At 38.0% G+C, this 22,919-nt stretch overlaps 1 protein-coding gene across 1 annotated transcript in view; it reads left to right on the plus strand.

The window, feature by feature from the left end:
• LOC124288509 (oxysterol-binding protein-related protein 6-like) overlaps positions 1–22,919 on the plus strand; it is a 112,549-nt gene that overhangs the window by 61,961 nt on the left and 27,669 nt on the right. The window contains 2 exon segments of the mRNA XM_046725030.1: positions 17,250–17,480; positions 19,771–19,824. Coding sequence (XP_046580986.1) covers positions 17,250–17,480; positions 19,771–19,824 — 285 coding nt within the window.

Below are 22,919 nucleotides of genomic sequence, written 5' to 3' on the forward strand. Positions count from 1 at the left end.
TTTTATATGTTGTGTAGTGGCTGCGTGCTGAAAGGTTAAAAACGATAAACGGGATGGGATGAAGGAAATATTTTTGCCTATTCACTGCATATGAAATATGTTTTTGTTTCTTTCAGAATCTTTTTTTTTTTTTTTTATTTTCAAATTAAGAAAAGATGCATGGTATTAAATGTTAAATGTTATTTGTTTATTTGGTGTTTAATACTGCACTCAGCAAAATGGAGGCGGTCTGTAAATAATGAAGTCTTGACAAGACATTCCAGTGATCAACATCATGAGCTTCCGGATTAAGATTGTTCAGTAACCCATGCTTGTCGTAAGAAGCAACTAACGGGATTGGGTGGTCAGGCTCTCTAACTTGGTTGACACATGTCATTGTATCACAATTGCGTAGATGAATGCTCATGCTGTTGACCACTGGATTGCCTAAACCAGACTTGATTATTTACAGACCGCCACCATATAGCTGGAATATTGATGAGTGGAGTTAAACAACAAACTAACCAACACAATTCATATTCATATTTTTTTTACGCTGAAAAATATATCGGCTTCTAAAATTTTGCAAGGTCTCAGGGGCATGTGCCAAATAACAATCTTACCACTTCGACTTGTGTAATTTAATCTGTGTGTCCTGATCATCTTAGCGCTAATAAGATGGCCATGTGGAATAAGATCCCAGAAAATAACCAGGTGGCTTATTTAAAACCAAATCACATTTTGAGGCGTCCATAGTTCCAACAGTTGTACACTTTCAATTACTTTTCACTATGCACCTGGTGCTTCTCTGGGAGTTTGTGTTATGAAGGTATGCTGGAGCTGTGACAGACTAACACTTAATTCCTGAAAATGTACAATTTTAGAAGAAACCAACAACTGCGTTTAAATTCAAAAGGAGCCCAAGTGAGATGGAAGATTCAGATCAGAGGCGTTTCAGATCCTGGTGGAATCTAAACTTCGGTCAGTTAGAGCTGTTGCATTGCTGAAGGATCTGTGCAATGGAAAATATTTTGGTTCAAAGACTGACAAGGACAACAGTGTTTGGCTAAATACAGATACATATAGATCTGTTCCATAATTCTGTGCTATGATTGCCAAGTCAAAGGACATGATTCCTGCGTGCATGTCAGCTGCTGATGTACTGTCGTATCATCCAATAGGCGATATATCAATTCAGTAATCGCTGACTGTTGTGATCAGAGCTAAGGCCATTACTTTGACAACATATTATGGCTTTTGTACGACCGAACAGAGACTTGTGATTGTCCTGTAGTTTCACACATTCTGTATCGGTCTTCAGGAACGGGATGTTACTCTATGTAGACCTGGTAAGATCACTTTTTTATTTTGCCACAATATCAGGTTTAATGCCATCAAAAAGTCCATGTTTGCTGTTTACCGAGGGATGTTTCTCTAGGTAGTCCGGGTAGGATGTTTTTGTTGATTTTGCCACAATATCAGGTTTAATACAAGCAAAAGTCCATGTTTGCTGTTTACCGAGGGATGTTTCTCTAGGTAGACCGGGTAAGATGTATTTTGCCACAATATCAGATTTAATACCAGCAAAAAGTCCATGTTTGCTGTTTATGCAGGGATGTTACTCTATGTAGACCGGGTAAGATGTTTTTGTACGTTTTGTCATGATATCAGCTTTAATACCAGCAAAAGTCCATGTTTTCTATTTCAAATGTCAGAATATCGAATAATTAGAATCACACGACAGATTATCTTTAGTCATGTGAAAACTTATCTGTTATTTGACATTTTTTTAGTTGTATATATGAGACAATGCTCTTACTTGCTATTATTAGAGTTTCAAGTTCCTGGTGTTTAACCCTTTCAACACCGCAGGCCGCTTTAGCGGCCACAACGTTATGAGTCCCCAGACACCGGAGGCCGCTTAAGCGGCCAGGCAGTAGTCACGTCAAAATCAGACATAATTTCAGGAACCTACCTGACTTATGATTCATATATTATATCTATCACATTTCACAATGTCTGAAAACACTTATTAAATTTCAATTTATCATATATTATCAGCAGAATTAAAATTATAAACTATTTTTCGCAATGTTATTGAAAACAACGATTCTCGGACACATGCTTCGGCAGCGGGTCCACAATAACGTTAATCAAAGAGCAAAATAACGATGTTTCGAGAATTCATTAAATAAATTGAATAAACTAATGAATAAAATCAACAATAGCATTCATAAAAGTTGTCAAACGTAAATATAAAATTACGATTTCCATCTTTTTGTGCGATCATGTAACGTAAGTCAAGTCACTGACAACTGACATCTCGGCTCTCGCGCCTCAATCTTCACGCTTTCGGACCGCGATGTTTAATGCGAAAATATGTACATGAAGCATTTTGTCACAGGTCATAACCTAGCACGATACGTCCAATAAGTTCCATAATTTACGTATAGGTAGCGATTTCTTGCTTAATATGTTCAAAATAGCTTTATTTTACCCAAAACTTTCGTCTAAATCTGGAGGTTTTCGTTTACGAGGCGGGTATCCATTGCCGTAATATGATTGGCTGCCTCATGTCACGTGTCCGATTTTGACCAATCACGACCCTTATAGCAGACTGTAGCGAAAAAGCGTCATTAGAAACCAATTTTTATCCAATAAAATCGCTTCTTACAACTGTGAAAATACTCGGCAAGGGTTCAGTGATGTTGTTGATGTTCAGAGCTTTGAGCGATACCCGACATCAAACGATTCGCCTCCATGTTTTCATCTGAAAGCTTCAAAACGGAGGTATTTTCTGTTGTTATGTCATGTTACCGAGCAGAAAGCCACAGATATCGGGAAATAGGCGACCATACATGTTATTTAAGAAATCTTTTCATAATAATTTTCTGATTACGTAAAAATGAATATATGAAAGAAAAAGGCACGGACATGTTATGACATGTCACAAAGGGAAAATAATCGCCATAGTTTTTGCTTCCTTCGTGGTTTATCTGGAGGTTATAAATGTAAGCTTGCATTTTCATTCATAAATAATTTTATTTAAGTTGTAGTTGTATTATTTGAATAATAATATAAAAATAAACGTCATATTTATCAACAGTAGGATTAGACCTTTTAAATGGTGTATGGGATGTAGTGGCAATAACGTTTTACAAGCTTATAATTTCCTTCATAAACATAGGCTTCATCTGTGACCTCGGAGTCTCTGGGAACTCGGTGTCATGGCACTAAATGCCTCTGGTTGACTGGTGTTGAAAGAGTTAAGGAGCACAGTTAAAAATAATATATTTATCAAATATCGCTGGTGATGTTATTTATCGTACAAAATTGTGCGGAAGTATTTTTGAAACTTAGTGGGATTAAACAAGGAAGGTTATGACCAAATAAGCACTCTTAATGTTCAGTATTATTTACAAAACCGGGTTGGACTGAAGAAGTTAAGATATGACCAATTGAAAACACTTGAAGCTTACATGCAACGCCAAACACAACTTTGCAGATTCTGACACCCTTTGGTATGGACTTACAGTAACACATTATCAAAAATGGAACTCCCACGAAATCGGAGTTCAAACAATTCACTCAAATAACCCCAGCTGGGGTGAAAAGTGGTTTCAACAGCTGTGCTGCACTGGGCTCATAGCACATGTGCAGTAAATAGGTTTGCGCAGCTTGAAGTGGGATGCCCGGATTATAAGGTCGTGAGCAAGAGTAGTCTAATCTTGGTTGTGTACACAAACATCAAATAGTAAATAATCTACTCATTACTTAAAAGAACCTTGTTAAGGATCTAGATCTACTCAGCTATGTGTCAACCAGTGAGGCATTTTACATTTCATGATGGGAAACCAGGGATGAGTACTCTGAGTAGGATTTGATGTGAGCTATTTTTCTAATGTTTTGTTGATATTTCACAGGCGCGAGCTTTTTATATGTTATGACAGTAGATTAACTGTTTATATAATTTCATTTGACTGTTTCACCACACGTTTTTCTTACCGAGTCCTTTTCTCAGTTCGATACTTAAAAGCAACATCATTATGTAGCTTTGTCAGAATTTCTAACTGTGAAATACCTCTGTCTCAGACAAAACTCAATGTCTGTTTTATTGACACCTATGTGTCTGCCTGCCTGTCTGCTAATGACAATATTCAATACACAACTTCGATGACTGACCACATGCAATTTGAACTTAACACCTATCAGGCCATACACCATAAACAAAATGCATTGATTTATGGCTGGTCCACCGAATTCTGTCTCTGTCACATTATGTAATTACGCAGACAGGCAGGTGTGATACTTGTACACTTGACATGTTATGATGTCTGTTGATTGCAAAATGTTATGCACAAAAAATGAGCATGTATTTACTATACCCAACAACTCTATACACACAAAGAGCCTGGAGTGTATCGGTAAAGGAACCAGCCAATGAAAGGCTTCATTACACTTAAGTGCATGCCCACCCGCTCTGACTGGGTTCAGTATCCCGGGTGCTTCGTTTCGAGGGAAGTAAACCCAAGTACAAAATATTGCACTTTTGATTTGCGATTGTACGCTTATAATTTTGTTTATATGTTTTTACATAATCAGCAATGTATATTACATGTCATGAATAAATGATAATTGTGTTTTAATTATGTTTATTGTTTTGGTTGCATCTAAGCTTTAATGTTCAGTATCATTTACAACACCAGATTGGACTAAACAAGTTAAGATATGACCAATTGAAAACACTTAATGTTCAGTATTATTTACAAAACCAGGTTGGACTGAATGAGTTAAGATATGACCAATTGAAAACACTTAATGTTCAGTATTATTTACAAAACCAGGTTGGACTAAATGAATGACCAACTTAAATGTTCAGTATTATGTACAAAACCAGGTTGGACTGAATGAATTAAGATATGACCAATTGAAAACACTTAATGTTCAGTATTATTTACAAAACCAGATTGGACTGAATGAGTTAAGATATGACCAATTGAAAACACTTAATGTTCAGTATTATTTACAAAACCAGGTTGGACTGAATGAGTTAAGATATGACCAATTGAAGACACTAAATGTTCAGTATTATTTACAAAACCAGGTTGGACTGAATGAGTTAAGATATGACCAACTGAAAACACTAAATGTTCATTATTATTTTCAAAACGAAGTTGGACAGAAAAAGGAAAGATATGACCAATTGAGCACTCTTAAGGTTCAGTAAAATTTACAAAATCTACCAAGGGGGGGTTATGTCAACATCAAGCTCAATTAAAAGCAATGAGTCAAACCCTTTAAGTTACATCTTTAATTTAGAGCAAGACCATCACCAAGAGTAGTCATCTTAATGCCACACATCATTCCAAAGGAGCATATAAACATTATCGGTGACCCCTGGCATACTTTATAAAAGTAACTAAATATATTTCTACCCTGTAGAAACTTCGTTGGTGTAAAATTTGTACCCATTAATCATCAGAATGTGTTTGGTGTGAAGGATAACCACAACGCTCCTTTCTCTCTACTCTTTTGGGGGGTGGTGGGGTAGCCTAGTGGTTAAAGCATTGGCTCGTCACGCCGAAGACCCGGGTTCGAATCCCCACATGGGTACAATGTGTGAAGCCCATTTCTGGTGTTCCCCTGCCGTGATGTAGCTGGAATATTGCTAAAAGTGGCGTAAAACCAAACTCAGTCAGTCAGTCTACTCTTTTGGAATTATGTAACAGGTGCAATTAGTATTCACTATTTTATCTTATTATTCATGCTACCCACTAGTGGAATATACAATGATGAGCAATAATATTGTCATGTACAATGTAACTTTGTGGTGGTCTTGTGCATAGAGCCCAGGTCACAGATCAGTTGAAGTTTAGCAACACCTGTCACAGAGACTTGTTTGATTGGTGACAGTGTTTGGCAGCTTGAATCCTGTGAGTTGCTTTTCAATGAAGCACATGTGACACATGTGATTTCACCTTTGGCAAGTGAAATTGTTAAAATCATCCATGTTCATCCAGCAGTAAATGGGTACCCGGTGGGATAAGATGGTCAAATGACTGTTAACCTTCTAGTGCCTCTCGTCACGCCGAAGACCCGGGTTCGAATCCCCACATGGGTACAATGTGTGAAGCCCATTTCTGGTGTCCCCCGCTGTGATGTTGTTCGAATACTGTTAAAAGTGGAGTAAAAGCAAACTCAGTCAGTCTCACGTGCAACTTGGGTTAACCAGGGTAATATAGTCTGTGCTTTGTGCATAAATTGTCCTCAGTGCCATTGAGTGAGTGAGTGAGTGAGTTTAGTTTTACGCCACACTCAGCAATACTCCAGCTATATGGCAGTGCTACTGAGCATCTTTAAGGTAGATATCAGGCGTTCTCCAAATGCATTATGGATAATCTCTGAAGATGCCTGCAAAGTAGGTAGGTAAAATACATCTTGTCCTCGCTCATTGCCATTTCAGTTGAGAAAAAGTTAAACTGAAACTTTGCGGTTGAAAAAAAAAATTCACTGAAACTTAAATTGGCCATTTCATTTTAATTGTATTTGTTTGAGGGTTTAGTGCATACAGAAAAAATGTAATTTCATTTTCTTTGCTTTTCATTTCAGTTTTTATTAACTGTAAAAGATTTTTTTTTAAACAGAGATTACATTGAAACTAAGCCACACATGGCTACCTGAGTTTCTAGCACTGACAAGTCTGTGATTAGTATGACAAATACTACTTGCTTCAAGCTAACATGTATGGGTTGGTGAGCGTGGATCCTTTCATGTGACAAGCAGTAAAACAATCAGTATTTTTTAAGAAGGAGTGAGTGAGTTAAAGGTCACATGCAACCAAAAAATCAAACATAATTAAAACACAATTATCACTTATTCATGACATATAATATACATTGCTGGTTATGAAAAAACATATAAACAAAATTATAAGCGTACAATCGCAAATCAAAAGTGCAATATTGTGTACTTGGGTTTACTAAGATTCCCAAGAAACGAAGCAGCCGGGATACCGAACCCAGTCAGAGCGGGTGGGTGTGCACTTAAGTGTAACGGCTGGTTCATTTGTATATGCCCTCACGGCTTATTGTGTGTGTATATGTAGAGATGTTGGGTTTTGTAAATACATGCTCATGTGTTGTGTATAACATTTTGCAATCAACAGACATCATAACATGTCATGTGTTCAAGTATCACACCTGCCTGTCTGTGTAATTACATAATGTGACTGAGACCGAACTCGGGCCATAAATCAATGCATTTTGTTTATGGTGTATAGCCTGATTGGTGTTAAGTTCAAATTGCATGTGGTCAGTGATAGCAGATGTATATTGAATATTGTCATTAGCAGACAGGCAGGCAGACACACAGATGTCAATAAAACAAGACATTGAGTTTTGTCTGTGACAACGACATATCTATATCACAGTTAGAAATTCTGTCAACGCTAAATAATGACGTTGCTTTTAAGTATCGAACTGAGAAAGTGACTCGGTAAGAAGAACGTGTGGTGAAATTATATAAACAGTTAATTTACTGTCATAACATATAAAAAGCTCGCGCCTGTGAGATATCAACAAAACATTAGAAAAATAGCTCACACCAAAGCCTTCACTGAGTATTCACCGGACAACCCGCTTCCAAGTTGCGCGAACCCATTTCACTGCGCACGTGCTATGAGCGCAGCCCAGCTTTTGAAACCCGTTTTCCCCAGAAAAGTCTGGGGAAAATTAGTGAAACGTTTGAACTCCGATTTCGCGCGTTTTTTCATCGCTTTATTTTTCAACTTTATAAGTTGAATTTGCATTTTTGACGATTTGTTTCGGTAAGTCCATACCGAAAGGTATCAGAATCTGCAAAGTTGTGTTTTACGTTGCATGTGACCTTTAAGTTTTACGCCACACTCAGTAATATTCCAGCTATATGGTCTGTAATTAATTGAGTCTGGATCAAGGGACAATCCAGTGATCAATAGCATGAACATCGATCTACACAACTGGGATGCAATGACATCTGTCAACCAAGTCAGCGAGCCTAATACCACCCGATCCCGTAAGTCACCTCTTACGACAAACATGGGTTACTGAAGACCAATTCTAACCCAGATCTTCACAGGTTTTTTAAGAGTGAGATTATCAGAATCAGTGTTTGTACAAATCATGGATCCTCTAAGGAGGAGGCTTATCATAGGAAAGTACAGTTTCATTTACCGATGTGACTAGTATTTATCTTACTGTCGTGTTCATTTACCTTAATGGGAGAACATACAGTGATAATGAGAGGCAGTTTGTTTCTCTGTTGTCTTATTGCCAAGGGAAAACAAACGATGTTCAGGCACCTATATCACATACATCAAAAGTCAATGTTTTTAACCAAAAGAACATATCTGTTCAATTAATGGGTCCATGAAGTGGTTTATATAACTATTGGTCTTATGCAGCCTAGCTTGTTGTAAGACATGACTAACTGAAAAGTGTTGTTGATGTGGTCAATTCTAATGATGTCAATCATTGGATTGTCTGATCCATACTCTCTTATTTACAGATTGGGGGCGGTGGGGTAGCCTAGTGGTTAAAGCGTTCGCTCGTCACGCCGAAGACCCGGGTTCAATTCCACACATAGGTACAATTTGTGAAGCCCATTTCTGGTGTCCCCCGCCGTGATATTGCTGGAATATTGCTAAAAGCAGCGTAAAACCATACTCACTCACTCACTATTTACAGATATGCAGTCATTTTCCTGGATTACTGCTGAGTTGAAAAACAAGTAAACAAAACAACAATACACAAAATGGCAACAAACAACATGGAGAAATTGAAGACAGCAGTATATAATGTTATTCTGTTCAGTGTTTCGAATAAAATAAGATGCTGTAGCCATAGTATCAAGGGATACAGAAATTTAATTAAATGCGATGCAGAATGCAATCTTGAACAATGTTTTTGCCAATGAGAATTCCGATCTTGCTTGTAGCCAACAGCTTCATGTCTTAATTGCCAGAACTGCACTTTCAAGAGCTTCCTAACGGAATACAGATATTGGTGTTCTGATCATGGATATAGGAGCATCTTCGTCTGAATTCCATCATGGAATAACTCTGCACATTCAGTCCTGAATAACCTGGTTATCCCATGTGCCACAGTACCACATTTTACATTGCCAGAACCCAGCCTTCAAGATGTTGAGACTGAACTTACATTAATATACTTTTAGTTGATCAACATGGTTGTTCATTTTGATTCCCACTCAGCATCTGGAACCAGAATTTTAAAAATTCTTGTAAAACTTGAAATTTGAAAATTCATTTCTTTTGCAGTATACGATACAGATATTAGTTTTAGTGGGGGAAGAAATTGTGTTTCTGAAAATGACTGGGTCACTGTGACCTTCTTAGATGATTTCGGGTTGTTAGTATTTTGGATTTGCAACCAATTCTTGAATTAAGAATGAGGTGAGGTGACATGGGGTTTAATGTCGTACTTGAGAATATTTCGCTCATATGACAACGTGCATGCGTGTATATGTGTATGTGCGGCTGCTTGTACTAGCCCAAACTGAAGCTGGTTTTATAGTGCTAGCCCACTGAGATACCTTGCCGCAGTGAAGCAGGTCTTCAATACCCCACTCAGACACATTATACTGACTCCGAGCCGACCAGTCCTTGTTGTACCCATCAATGCCGAGCGCCAGGCAGGGACCAACAAGTACCATATTTTAAGGTCTTTTGGTATGACGTGGCCGGGGATCGTTCCAGCAACCTTCCACTCTCCTGGCGGACGCTCTAACCGGATTGTTTGGTCCAGATTTGATCATTTACAGACTGACAACACATAGCTGGAATATTGCTGAGTTGAATTAAACAACAAACTGATCAATATTGATCATGATATCAATCACAGGATTGTCTGGTCCAGATTTAATCATTTACAGACTGACACATATTGCTGAGTTGGCAGTAAACCACAAACTAATAATATTACTTCAAGAATATCCCTAACGTTAACCGACCAAGATTGGGAAACCACTGCCCTATAATGCACCTTGCATGACCTTTCTCGTTTGTTGTCCAAGAATCAATGTGATTCCAGTAGATTAGGACATCAATAAGTCTCTCCATCTGTTTCCCACTCAAGTGAACATGTCCCATATCTTTCTAGTCGGCCAGGCAGTGATGTGTCTAGGTGTCCTCTACCACATTAGACAGTCAGTCACTTGTGACACACCATTGATTTTGAGTTTTATTCCTGGCAAGATTTTACAGCAGATATGTTTTTACTTGTGGACTCCTAAAGTAAGGGATGTAACTCTGTATGACTTTACCATTTCAGATCTGTGAAATGGTATGCCTAGTTTTGGTGTCCCCTAGAGTAACATTAATCCCTGAAGTAAGTTATGTACAGTGGAATCTGTCTATTACGGACTTGCCTGGGACCGACTCATTTGTCCGGATTGTAAAGCAGTCCGGATTAGACAAGTTTTGTCCGTTACCGTGTTCACTGCCACGATGAGTCGCCTCCTCTGTTAAGGACAACCAACAACTTGAATCGTTCTTTTTTGTTATTTATTTATACACAATATATTATTTATACTTTCATTGGAAAAAGCCTGTTAACATGAATTGCTTCTGCCTCTGTAAATTTCCACGTAATACAATGTCATTAACCATAGTGAACAGAAGTAACAGAGATGTTTATTCAACGGACTATTATTTTAGTCAGCTGTGACCGGATTACAAAGCATTGTTCTCATAGCAAGTTGATTGTCGTGGACTGTTATTTTAGTCTGTAATCTGTAATTGAGAGAGTCCGGAATATAAAGCATGCTTTAGGGAAAAATTAAGAACAATTTTGCTGGGACTCAGAGAGTAGTCCAGGTTATGGAGAAAACCGGATTGCACAGAGTTCAGATTTGACATATTCTACTGTATTATGTTTGAAGTTAAATAAGTTAAATATGTTTTTGAGCCCTTTGTTTGAATTGCTGAAATTTCAGCAAGCTGCTAGAGCTCAGAAAGGGGTGAGAGTGAAATGTTCTGGCAGAGGCTGAGCTGTTCTTGTATGTATTGCTCATGCGTGTCCCAAGCTTAGGTGATAGCTGCAAATACAAGAGCATTGTGTTAATAGGGCTACGATGGCTGCAAATACAAGAGCATTGTGTTAATAGGGCTACGATGGCTGTAAATACAAGAGCATTGTGTTAATAGGGCTACGATGGCTGCAAATACAAGAGCATTGTGTTAATAGGGCTACGATGGCTGCAAATACAAGAGCATTGTGTTAATAGGGCTACGATGGCTGTAAATACAAGAGCATTGTGTTAATAGGGCTACGATGGCTGTAAATACAAGAGCATTGTGTTAATAGGGCTACGATGGCTGTAAATACAAGAGCATTGTGTTAATAGGGCTATGATAGCTGCAAATACAAGAGCATTGTGTTAATAGGGCTACGATGGCTGCAAATACAAGAGCATTGTGTTAATAGGGCTACGATGGCTGTAAATACAAGAGCATTGTGTTAATAGGGCTACTGATAGCTGCAAATACAAGAGCATTGTGTTAATAGGGCTACGATGGCTGTAAATACAAGAGCATTGTGTTAATAGGGCTACAATGGCTGTAAATACAAGAGCATTGTGTTAATAGGGCTATGATAGCTGCAAATACAAGAGCATTGTGTTAATAGGGCTACGATGGCTGTAAATACAAGAGCATTGTGTTAATAGGGCTACGATGGCTGTAAATGCTAAAGCATTCTGTAACTAGGGCAACTGATAGCTGTAAATGCAAAAGCATTCTGTTAGTAGGGCTACTGATAGCTGTAAATACCAAGGCATTCTGTTGTTGGGTCGTTTATAGCTGCAAATGCAAGAGTATTCTGTTGCAAAATGGGCTACTGATAACTAAATGCAAGAGCATTCTGTAGCTAGGGCTACTGATAACCGTAAATGCAAGAGCATTCTGTAGCTGAGGTTACTGATAGCTGTAAATACCAGAGCATTCTGTTGTTGGGTTGCTGATAGCTGTAAATACCAGAGCATTATGTTGTTGTTTTGTTGAAAGCTGTAAATACCAGAGCATTTTCTGTTCTTGGGTTGTTGATAGCTGTAAATACCAGAGTATTCTCTTGTTGTTTTGTTGATAGCTTTAATACCAGAGCATTCTGTTATTTGGTTGTTGATAGCTGTAAATACCAGAGCATTATGTTGTTGTTTTGTTGATAGCTGTAAATACCAGAGCATTCTGTTCTTGGGTTGTTGATAGCTGTAAATACCAGAGTATTCTCTTGTTGTTTTGTTGATAGCTTTAATACCAGAGCATTCTGTTCTTGGGTTGTTGATAGCTTTAAATACCAGAGTATTCTCTTGTTGTTTTGTTGATAGCTGTAAATACCAGAGCATTCTGTTGTTGGGTTGTTGATAGCTGTAAATACCAGAGCATTATGTTGTTGTTTTGTTGATAGCTTTAAATACCAGAGCATTCTGTTGTTGGGTTGTTGATAGCTGTAAATACCAGAGTATTCTCTTGTTGTTTTGTTGATAGCTGTAAATACCAAAGCATTCTGTTGTTGGGTTGTTGATAGCTGTAAATACCAGAGCATTGTGTTGTTGTTTTGTTGATAGCTGTAAATACCAGAGCATTCTGTTGTTGGGTTGTTAATAGCTGTAAATACCAGAGCATTGTGTTGTTGTTTTGTTGATAGCTTTAAATACCAGAGCATTCTGTTGTTGGGTTGCTGATAGCTTTAAATACCAGAGCATTTTGTTGTTGTTTTGTTGATAGCTTTAATACCAGCGCATTCTGTTGTTGGGTTGCTGATAGCTGTAAATACCAGAACATTCTGTTGTTTTGTTGATAGCTGTAAATACCAGAGCATTCTCTTGCTGGGGCTTCCCAGAATTATAAACAACAATGCATTCTGTTACAGGGCCATCCACAGCTGTTAACATTAATGCCTTCTGTTGCCAGGGTTACCCTTCAGTGTTCACATGAAAGCATTCTTTTGCTCGGGTTTCCTAACAGAAATAAGGAAAATATCACTGTAATTGATTCATATATGGACTTCATCAGCTGACTTTGATAGTTGTAATTACTAGCCACACTGAACAAGCTGAAGACATATGGATTTCACCATAATGCAAGTGATGAATGATCAACGGGCTGGTATCATATTTGGTTCGATTGAGTCACTTCACAGGACACTGATATTTTCTGCTATATGTTTAGGAAAAGCTAGGACATGAGAATTTCCAAACAAAATTTATTATCTGTCCTTAAATGAACAGTCCTTTACCAAAGGCAAAGACCGTAATTCCCTGCGGATCGGCAGTTATTCTGTAAATAACAAAGACTAGGGCGCCATTAAGGAATGTATAAAGAGATGAAATAACAGTGTTGTGATTCTTTGAAGATAATCTTTATAATCAGATCAAACCATGCAGTTCACTTTCATGTCTTTTCATGAACAAATTTAAGATATGAATTAAAAAAAATGAAGAACAAACTTAATAATGCCATTTATTTGTTATGCTGCTTTTTTATATCTGATAACCTTGACCTCTGGAACACCTAGGTGGCCTTGTGGATAGTGTGTTCGCCTGGAGTGTTGGATCCAGGGGATCAAGTTCAAAGATGGTCTTCGGCATGAATTCTGCATGAATTTAGCATTAATGAGATATAGTGGGGCAGTGGCGTAGCCAAGTAGTTTAAGCGTCTGTTCACATGCCGAAGACCCGGGTTCGATTCCTCATATGGATACAATGTGTGAAGCCCATTTCTGGTCTCCCCCCGCCATGATATTGCTGGAATGTTGCTAAAAGCAGCGTAAAAGGAAACTCACTCACTCACTAATAGTTGGTAGCTCAAAACTGTAATATGGTATTTAGGTGTCCAAAACAAACTGGGTTGGTATGTCAGCAGGCTGTTTGAGCTGCAGCAATCTAGACGTTCCAAATCATTCAAAACTTAACAGGACACATATTTAATTTTTTTCTCAAGGGTCTTTGAGAGAGGCTAGCACTATGAAGTCTTCTGCACACACACATACACGCATTTCTACTTAGAAGTGAAATTGCCTGTCAAGATCCGGTTAGAATTGGTCTTCATCAAGCAATGCTTGTCGTAAGAGGCGACTAACGGGATCGGGTGGTCAGGCTCGCTGACTTGGTTGACATCATGTGCCAGTTGCAAACATGATTACTCATGATATCAATCACTGGATTGTCTGATCCAGAGTTAATTATTTACAGACTGCTGTCAAGGAGCTGGAATATTGCTGGGTGCCGCATTAAACATCAGACTATAAGAGTAATTGTTTTGAACACAACATTAAACCTCATTTCAACTGACCTCCAGGTCAACTTGACCTCTGCTTATTTACATTATATAAATGTCATGTTTCGGTTTTCTCATTGGATCATAAGATCACGAGAATTAGGTTATCAACTAATTCTGTCATCAACTCAAGGTCAAGGACAGGTCTAATAATCTTAGACTTATATAACATAATCACTTTTATATTCATAAAATATTCGAAAGTCACTTCAAAGACACTCATCAAAGTGTGAAATCATGAAGAGTGTCATCATCTCCTAATCAAACGTTCTTTGGTCTTCAAAAGACGATTTTCAGCTGAGACGGATGTGATGTGATTGTGAGCTGGCCTGTAATTTGTAATTACTGAAAAGGCTGGCATTTGGGTAATTTCATTGTCCAGCAATCTTGTAAGCCTTCATGATAAACTGTGCCAAAAGCCCTTAGGGATTCAGGGTTAGAGTGGGTCCCCAGTATCTAGTGCTGGTCATAGGAGGCAACCAAATGGATCAACTGGTCAAGTTCAGTGAGTGACCTAGTCCATCTCACAGTCCCTGAACTGCATTATTGACCCTTCCACCAAGCCCCTTCTACAATGCTGAAGCCCTGAAAGAAGCAAGTCTAGATTTCCTCGGGTTCAGGTTCTGAATATACCATCTCACTGGGGCTCCTTTTCAATTTGAATGGGTGAGTGAGGTTAGTTTTACTCCGCACTCAGCAATATTTCAGCTATATGGCGGCAGTCTGTAAATAATCGAGTCTGGACCAGACAATCCAGTGATTAACAGCATGAGCATCGATCTACGCAATTGGGAACCGATGACATGTGTCAACCAAGCCAGCGACCCGATTCTGTTAGTCACTCTTATGACAAGCATAGTCGCCTTTTGTGGCAAGCATGGGTTGCTGAAGACCTATTCTACCCGGATCTTCACGGGTCTTTTCAACTTGAAAGGAATTGTTTGTTTTTATCAAAATTATATATATTTAGAGACTAAGCATTAGTCAAGGACTGACCTGGCTTAGTGTTTTTGAACTGGATCACTGACCAGAACCTGTTTCATACTTCACAGGCTGACATACAGACAGAATATTTCTTTGAGTAGCAACTAATAATTTTTTTTTTTACAAAATGAATTCTTAAAATTTTGACAAAGTAGTATAAAGCGTGGTTTGCTTGACCTCCATTAATCTTTAATTGGCCATACATATGGAATTTTGCTGAGTGTGAGTGAATGTGTGAGTTTAGTTTTACACAGATTTTAGCAATATTCCAGCAATATCACAGCATGGGACACCAGAAATGGGCTTCATACATTGTACCCATGTGGAGAATCAAACCCGGATCTTTGATGTGGCGACCGAATGCTTTAACCACTAGGCTACCCCACCGCCCCATGCTGAGTGTGGTATTAAAACAAAAATTAAAGCCTTAAAATTAATAGAGGACTTTAAATTGACATGATTTTAAGGAGGAGGTCTGTTAAGTATTGACAAGAGTTAAAGGGGTACTTTTTTCACCAGTCTTGCACCACTTTTTGTAAACTGTGTCAAGACATTTATATTGATCTGCAACATCTACCAACTCTAATCTAAAGATAAAGAATAATAAATGTGGACAAAATGTTTTTTGTATTCACTTGAATGGCAGTTAGAGTATTCTTAAAAAATAGGTTACGCTGCAAGATTGATGAGACAGCATTAGCAAGCACCAGGAAAAATATTCTAATTAAAGAAAAAACAACAACCTTGAAATTAAACAGTGGTGTATTCAAGCAAGAGAAAAATACAATTGACTGATTATCATGCCATCAATGTAACAATGCACGCTACACGTTTCAGAGACATGTGATGTTGATTATATTAGTATTTTCGTACATCCAGGGGGTCTGTGTGTGATTGTCTGCAGTAGATGACAACATTAAATCATGTAGAATGTGATGTCTATATTTTACTTTATGCGTTTAGCTGTAAAATAATGACCAATTTTATGGATAACAACTTCTTTTATTTCAGGAACGTGACGTCTCATTACAGATTCTTGTACTGTTCTCAAGTAGGAACCGCTTAAGAAATAAAAGAAGTTGTCATCCATTAAATTGGTCATTATTCCGTGGTTTCAAATGCAGACAGACAGACAAAATGCAGCTGTAGATATATGGTGGAAGTTTGTCAAAAACAGGGAATTACCTTGAGTCCTGTATTTGAGTGTCACTGGAACTCATACTCTTAATTTTCAGGGGTCCTGGACAACAAAATGGGGGTCCCAGACACTTAAATATTATTATTAATACTGTTATGGTATTGTGTATCATGATCATCACATTGTTACAGTAATTAAATTACAAATGATACCATAACCCAGCTAGTAGCAAACTCAGTGATACCTTATTGTCACTTGATTGGAAGTTTTACAAAAAGTGTTTGGACTTTTTCTGAGTCCCTGTGGACGCTCTAATAAATTTTGTTGCGTCCATTGTCAAATTTATGCGTCCTGTAAATTCTTGCAATAATCACGTCTGGAACAGACAATCCAGTGATCAACAGCATGAAATTGATCAATGCAATTGGAATACAATGACATGGGTTAACCAAGTCAGCGAGCCTGACCACCCGATCCCGTTAATAGCCTCTTATGACAAGCATGGGTTGCTGAAGATCAATTCTCACACTGATCTTCACAGATGTTAGATATCTTAAGAAGTGTATCATCTGTATTTGGTTTGTGACTCCTCGCAATGTTTCTATGCCTCTCAACCTCAAGCAGGTACCATAAAAACAGATTACGAACAAGTTAGAAAATATGGCCACTTCAAGATACCAGATTATCTCTTGCAAAGAAAGCCTCATAAACACATCCCAAACGTGAGATTTGCGTCTCTCCCCCGAAGCACTAATAATGGACAGGAAATTAAAATCTGCCAAAAAATATTTCATAATTTCACTCTTGACATTTCAGGATTCTAACGAGGACAGCGTCTCTCAATCAAGTTCTCATGTGGACGGAAATCCTGCGGCTCCATCACATGTCACCAAGCCAAGTCCGCAAAAACGCAAAAATCGTAAATCCAGGCAAGAATGGGAGATTATAGAGGGACTGAGAGATGGACAAAAGTGTGCAGACAAACCGGAGAGGCACTCCAACTACTTGATGAAGAGACGCAAGTGGCCGATGAAGGGCTGGCACAAGGTGAGGAATTTATGGAAGAGTGGTGAAGATCCTCAAAGATTTACACCACTGAAACCAGTTTAGTGCTGATGTGTTGAATCAGGCCGGCACTAATATGTTAAACCAGTTTAGGAGCTGATCATGCAAACTAAATCACTGGTTATGTGTAGAACCACTTTGAGGGATTTACTGTAACAGCATTCAATTTTAACTTTATGTGAAACTAGTTTAGGTTCTAATATGTATGCTGATGTTTGTGCTGGAATTGTGAAACCAGTTAAGGTAATGAAATGTACAACCATTCTAGGTTATTTTATTTGGAAACAGTATAGTTTGAATATGTAAGATTTTGGTGCTGAAATTGTGAAACCAGTTTTGGTGCTAAATGTAAAATTAGTTTAGGTGCCGAAATGTAAAACCAGTTCGGGTTTAGAGATGTGAAACAACTCAAGGTAATTTAATCGAAAACTTTATAGCTTCAAATATGTAAGACTGGTTTTGGTGCTGAAGTATATAGCTAGTTTTGGTGTTGATATTGTGAAACCAGTTTAGGTAATAAATATAAAACCAGTAAAGATGATTAATGTAAAATCAGTTCAGGTGCTGAAGTGTAAAACCATTCAAGATAATTTAATGTGAAACAGTTTAGCTTCTGATATTCGAGTCTGATTTAGGTACTGAGGTGTAAAACAAGTTCAGGTGGTAAAACAGAGGAATCAGTTTCAGTGTTAAGGTATAAAACCATTTGGATATTAAAATGTAGAATCAATTTCAGAAATGGAAAAGAGTTGCGGTGTAAAGATGTAAATGAACATTGTTTGTCATCTTCATCAATTATTCATCACATTGTGTAAACCAGTTCAAATTTAATATATTAAACGAGCTTGATGCAATGTAAAAAACTAATTTGTAAAACCAGTTTTTATGTGATGAAATGTGAAACCAGTTTCAATGTTGAAATGTAAAACCTATCGTGAAACTTGATTGACATGACATGATCCTGAATCATTCATGAAAAACGCTTGCAGATATGAAGCCTTTTGAAGCCAAAGGTGGTTTCACAAACATTAAAAAGAAAATGTACTTCATGAAATAACCAGTCTGCTTGAAGCAATATTTATATTTCTCTGTGAGATGAGCTGAAGTCAACATCTCATTACCATCACCCTGGTGTTAATATTGCAGCTTGTTTCACCTCGAGAACAAGTCAATATTGTGTGCGTCAAAACTTGATGGAGAGGACATCAATAATTCAGGATACGTCGGCAATGTTTTTGGCATGGAATTGTTGTATCTACAGCCTTGTTGACACATTAAACAGTCCTTTTGGTATACCGTTATCAACAATATGTATAGCACCCCCTGTGGCAGTGTCAGTTCCCCAAACACCCCACCCCCATTCTCTGGTTCTATACTTATCAAGTATGCTTCACTTTGTTGAGGAGCGTTTTTATCGCATTGTTTGAAGGACTTACTATTATGAGCTTGTTCATGTTCTTGTTCTCGAAGGATTTTTGGTTGTCTATTCCTCTGCTTCAAAACGTAGTAGGCTTAACAATATTCATTTCAAAACCTTGAAATGCTTGTTTTAATGCCTGAAGCTGGGATTTGAAACAGGGCTTTCAAAACTTAGCTTTCAAAATGATTGACTCAGAGGTTTTCTTGACCCTGCGAGGAATCTACTTCAGTAGGTAATGGGTTTATTCTCCTGGTTAGAAGTGGTCCCCAGCAACCCCATATTATAACAGGGTGTATATCATGGAGGTTCCATTTTGGCCATTTTCCATTATAAGTTGTTCACTGGTCACGAGGGGGGCATGGGTTGATGTACCCTTGTTGGGGCATAAACAAACTCGACGGTACATCAACCCATGGGCCCCGAGGACCAATTTATATTTCCCGAACACCTTAATGTTAATTTTGAATTGTTTGAAGCATGGTTAAAATCTTTTTGTAGGCATCGCTAGATTTTGCTGACAAGAAAAACAGATTTAGAGTTATCTCCCTTCCATCGATTTGCATTTGCAAAACATCGGTAATTTTCGTACATCATACGTGATTCAAAGTCATTCGAGATAAAGAATTACTACCACGAAGTACCAAATGAGTTGCCAATGACAGCGGGGTACATTGAAATGTTACTCGCTTGTAAGCGGGGTACATTGAAAATAATAGAAGAGTGCTCAGCCAATCAGAAAGCGACATTTATGTGTGAGGTAAGATAATAGGATATATCCCAATTGTTTTCACAAGAGCTCATTGCTATTACTTTATCAGCCATTGATGTTTATATTTCTAAACTTTATTTCAGAGATTCTTTGTCCTGGAGAAAGGAATACTCACCTACGCCAAGTCCCCTTATGATGTAAGTATTAATGGTTTTCTATGTGCTTCATAAAAATGAAACAACTATCAAGAGGATTGCAATTGACCAAGATTACTAAACCAGAGTTAGACAGTAGTGTGTAGTTAATATGTGACATTGGTCCCATTGATCGACAAGGTCATAATAAGTGGTGACAGGTGACGTTGGCTCATTGCCTGTCATCGTAGCCGAAAAGAGTTTTGCTTATAACGTCAATCATTGGTTTTCTGGTCCTGACTGTTGTATATAGGCTGATGTCACATGCATGGACAATGCAGCGTAAAACAACAAACATTCTATTCTCTTCCAGTAGGGTAGCCAGGTGGTTATGGTGTCAGTTCATTACACTGAAGGTGCTGGTTTGAATCCCAAGCTTGATGGAATGTACTTGGTGTCTCTGCATTGATGTTGTCTGTTGCTGAAGGAATGTAAAATCAAACTCATTAACTCCAAGATAGACATGGCAATAGGATGTTTTTACTTCCCAAAATAGAATTGTAATTACTCTCTGTTAAATTATGCATCTTCAAGCAGTGCATTCCAGAATCATGCATATCTTAGCACAGGTAATAATCATTAAACAGATTGTCAGTACAGGTGTACTGTCGTCAGTGTTTTTCTGTACCGGTACTGAGTTACAGAGAGATTTGTGGTGCAGGATTAACTGTAAATTAATGTGTAAACAAGGTAAACATTATTAACATGCATTTAACAAACATAAAAGAGGTATTGCTCTTTGGCTGAGGAAACATACCCTATATTACGTATTTCCTCTAATAACGGCTGGATCTCTAATAAGCGTAGGACCTCTAATAAGCTCCAGGGGTAAAGCAGCTCACAAACAAGTAGATAGAATAAGCGCAACAGCGCCAGGCCTCTAATAAGCGCCGTGGTGGAACTCCGTTGATACCTGGGCGCTTATTGGAGGAATTAAGGTTCTTTCTTTTGGAGAAAATAGGACGTTTTTCATTTAGACCAATCAACTTTTATTTGTTTTGACCAGTAAGACTGACATGAGTTTGAGACCCAATCTGTTGTTCTGTGTGAATATTTGCATAAAAAGATGGCATTCTGTTTCTGGTTCAGAGACGAGCATGTCTTTGCTAACTTGCTCGTGTCATTGAGTATGTCAGTTCTCAGAGATGCAAGTAGACTAATGCTTAGTCTCTGAATATATATTATTTTGAAGGTGTCGTCGTCAGCGGCACTGGAATTTCTTTTTGAATGTATTTTTGTATTTTACTGGAAATAAACTCTGTCTGTCAATAATTTTGATAGTAATCCTTAAAATGAAAAGGAGCCCCAGTGAGATGGGAGATCTTGAACCTGAGGAAATCTAGACTTGCTTCATTTAGATCTTTAGCATTCCAGGGAGGGCTAGGCTGTAGGGAAAGTAATGTGGTTAAGGGACTGTGAGACAGCCTAAGATACAAGGTATAAGGCTTCATTAATAACCGAATATGCATGATTTAAAAAATGTTTATAAATCATTATGAAAGTTTTCAGCTGTATACTAATTAGACCTGTTTCAACTTTTGCATATAATATTTTTTTGTATTATTATTATAGGATATTTATATAGCGCACATGTCCACGCAATTAGTGCTTGCTCAAGGCGCTGATTTTCTCCATGAATGAATCAGGCTAAAAGATGATATCAGATTATTCAGTTTTTTCTTTATAATTTAAAACAAGCAAAAATTTGACCCAAGGTGATGTTTCGGCAGGCAAAAACACAGTCCTCTGGCGAAATATTCATCTTGGATCACAGCCTTACTCATTGTTAGATTGTTTCTTGAAGATTGAAAAAATCAGCCTCTTCACAGAGTTTTTCATCTTGTCCAGAATATACAAATATCCGAAAGTAAAAGACAAGAAACCGGCCAGTCAAACATTTCCAGTAGTCTAAAAAAGGCCCATGTTTGATTGGAAAGTGACAAAGTTTGAAATATCAAAATTTGTCTGAATATGTTCAGGGTGTGGTTTTGACATTGAGTCCAATCATTGGTTTCTGTGTCTTGGAACTGTTTCTAAAACAAGGTAGTTCAAGTTTTAAAATGATTGAATATCCGAATAAAAATTTGCAGTGATTTTTTCCTCTTGATTTTAGTGGTAACACTTCCTTGATAAGATCTGGTGTCATCACTCCTGTTTAATTATGTTACAAACCTTGGGTATGGATCAAGTAATAGCATTTCAGTTCCAATTATTCTTCCACGCTCACACAAATCACATCATGAACAGCCAAAATACTCTCTGTGGACAAGAAACTCTGTAACGACAACAGAGAATGGGAATTTTATATCTTGATCTGATTAGAACCGAATTCACAATGTCTGACTCATGATTGTTAAGTTTTATCGGACATTTCTGAAAAACAACCAACACGTAATACATCAGGAACAGAAGGCACAAATTAGTTAGCTCACCTGAATCAACTTCAGATGAAGTTGTATCGAGTTTGCTTTCATCCATTGTCCAGCGTTGGCTCGTCACGCCGAAGACCCGGGTTCGAATCCCCACATGGGTACAATGTGTCAAACCCATTTCTGGTGTCCCGCACTGTGATATTGCTGGAATATTTCTAAATGCGGCGTAAAACCAAACTCAGTCAGTCAGTCAGTTCATCCATTGTCTGAATCAGTGGCATCATTGTTGCCAGGTTATATGACCGTCTCCATGGCAACCACTTGACCAATGAAACAGAATCCTGGAGACTTCTTTACAGTGACACCTAATTTTGCTCAGGAGGGATGACATTGATTTTAAAATGAAGTAAAATGTGTGTAGTTAGTAATCGGTCTTGACATGTTTTTCGTGATATTTTATAATTAGCTTGTGTTTTGAATGTGTTCTTAAATTCTGGCAGTTCACTCTTATCTCTGTCAACATGTTGCCCTTTGAAACTGCCAGGCTGATGAGTGAGTGAGTGAGTTTAGTTTTATGCCGCTTTTAGCATTATTCCAGCAATATCACAGCAGGGGACACCAGAAATGGGCTTCACACTTTGTACCAATGTGGGGAATCAACTGGTCTTCGATGACCACTAGGCTACCCCACTCCCTCCCAGGCTGATGAAGCTGAGCACTTATGAT

The sequence above is a fragment of the Haliotis rubra genome, unplaced genomic scaffold, assembly GCF_003918875.1.
Source record: "Haliotis rubra isolate DU_JTF1 unplaced genomic scaffold, ASM391887v1 Scf42, whole genome shotgun sequence".
In the NCBI taxonomy this organism is placed as follows: Eukaryota; Metazoa; Mollusca; class Gastropoda; order Lepetellida; family Haliotidae; genus Haliotis; species Haliotis rubra.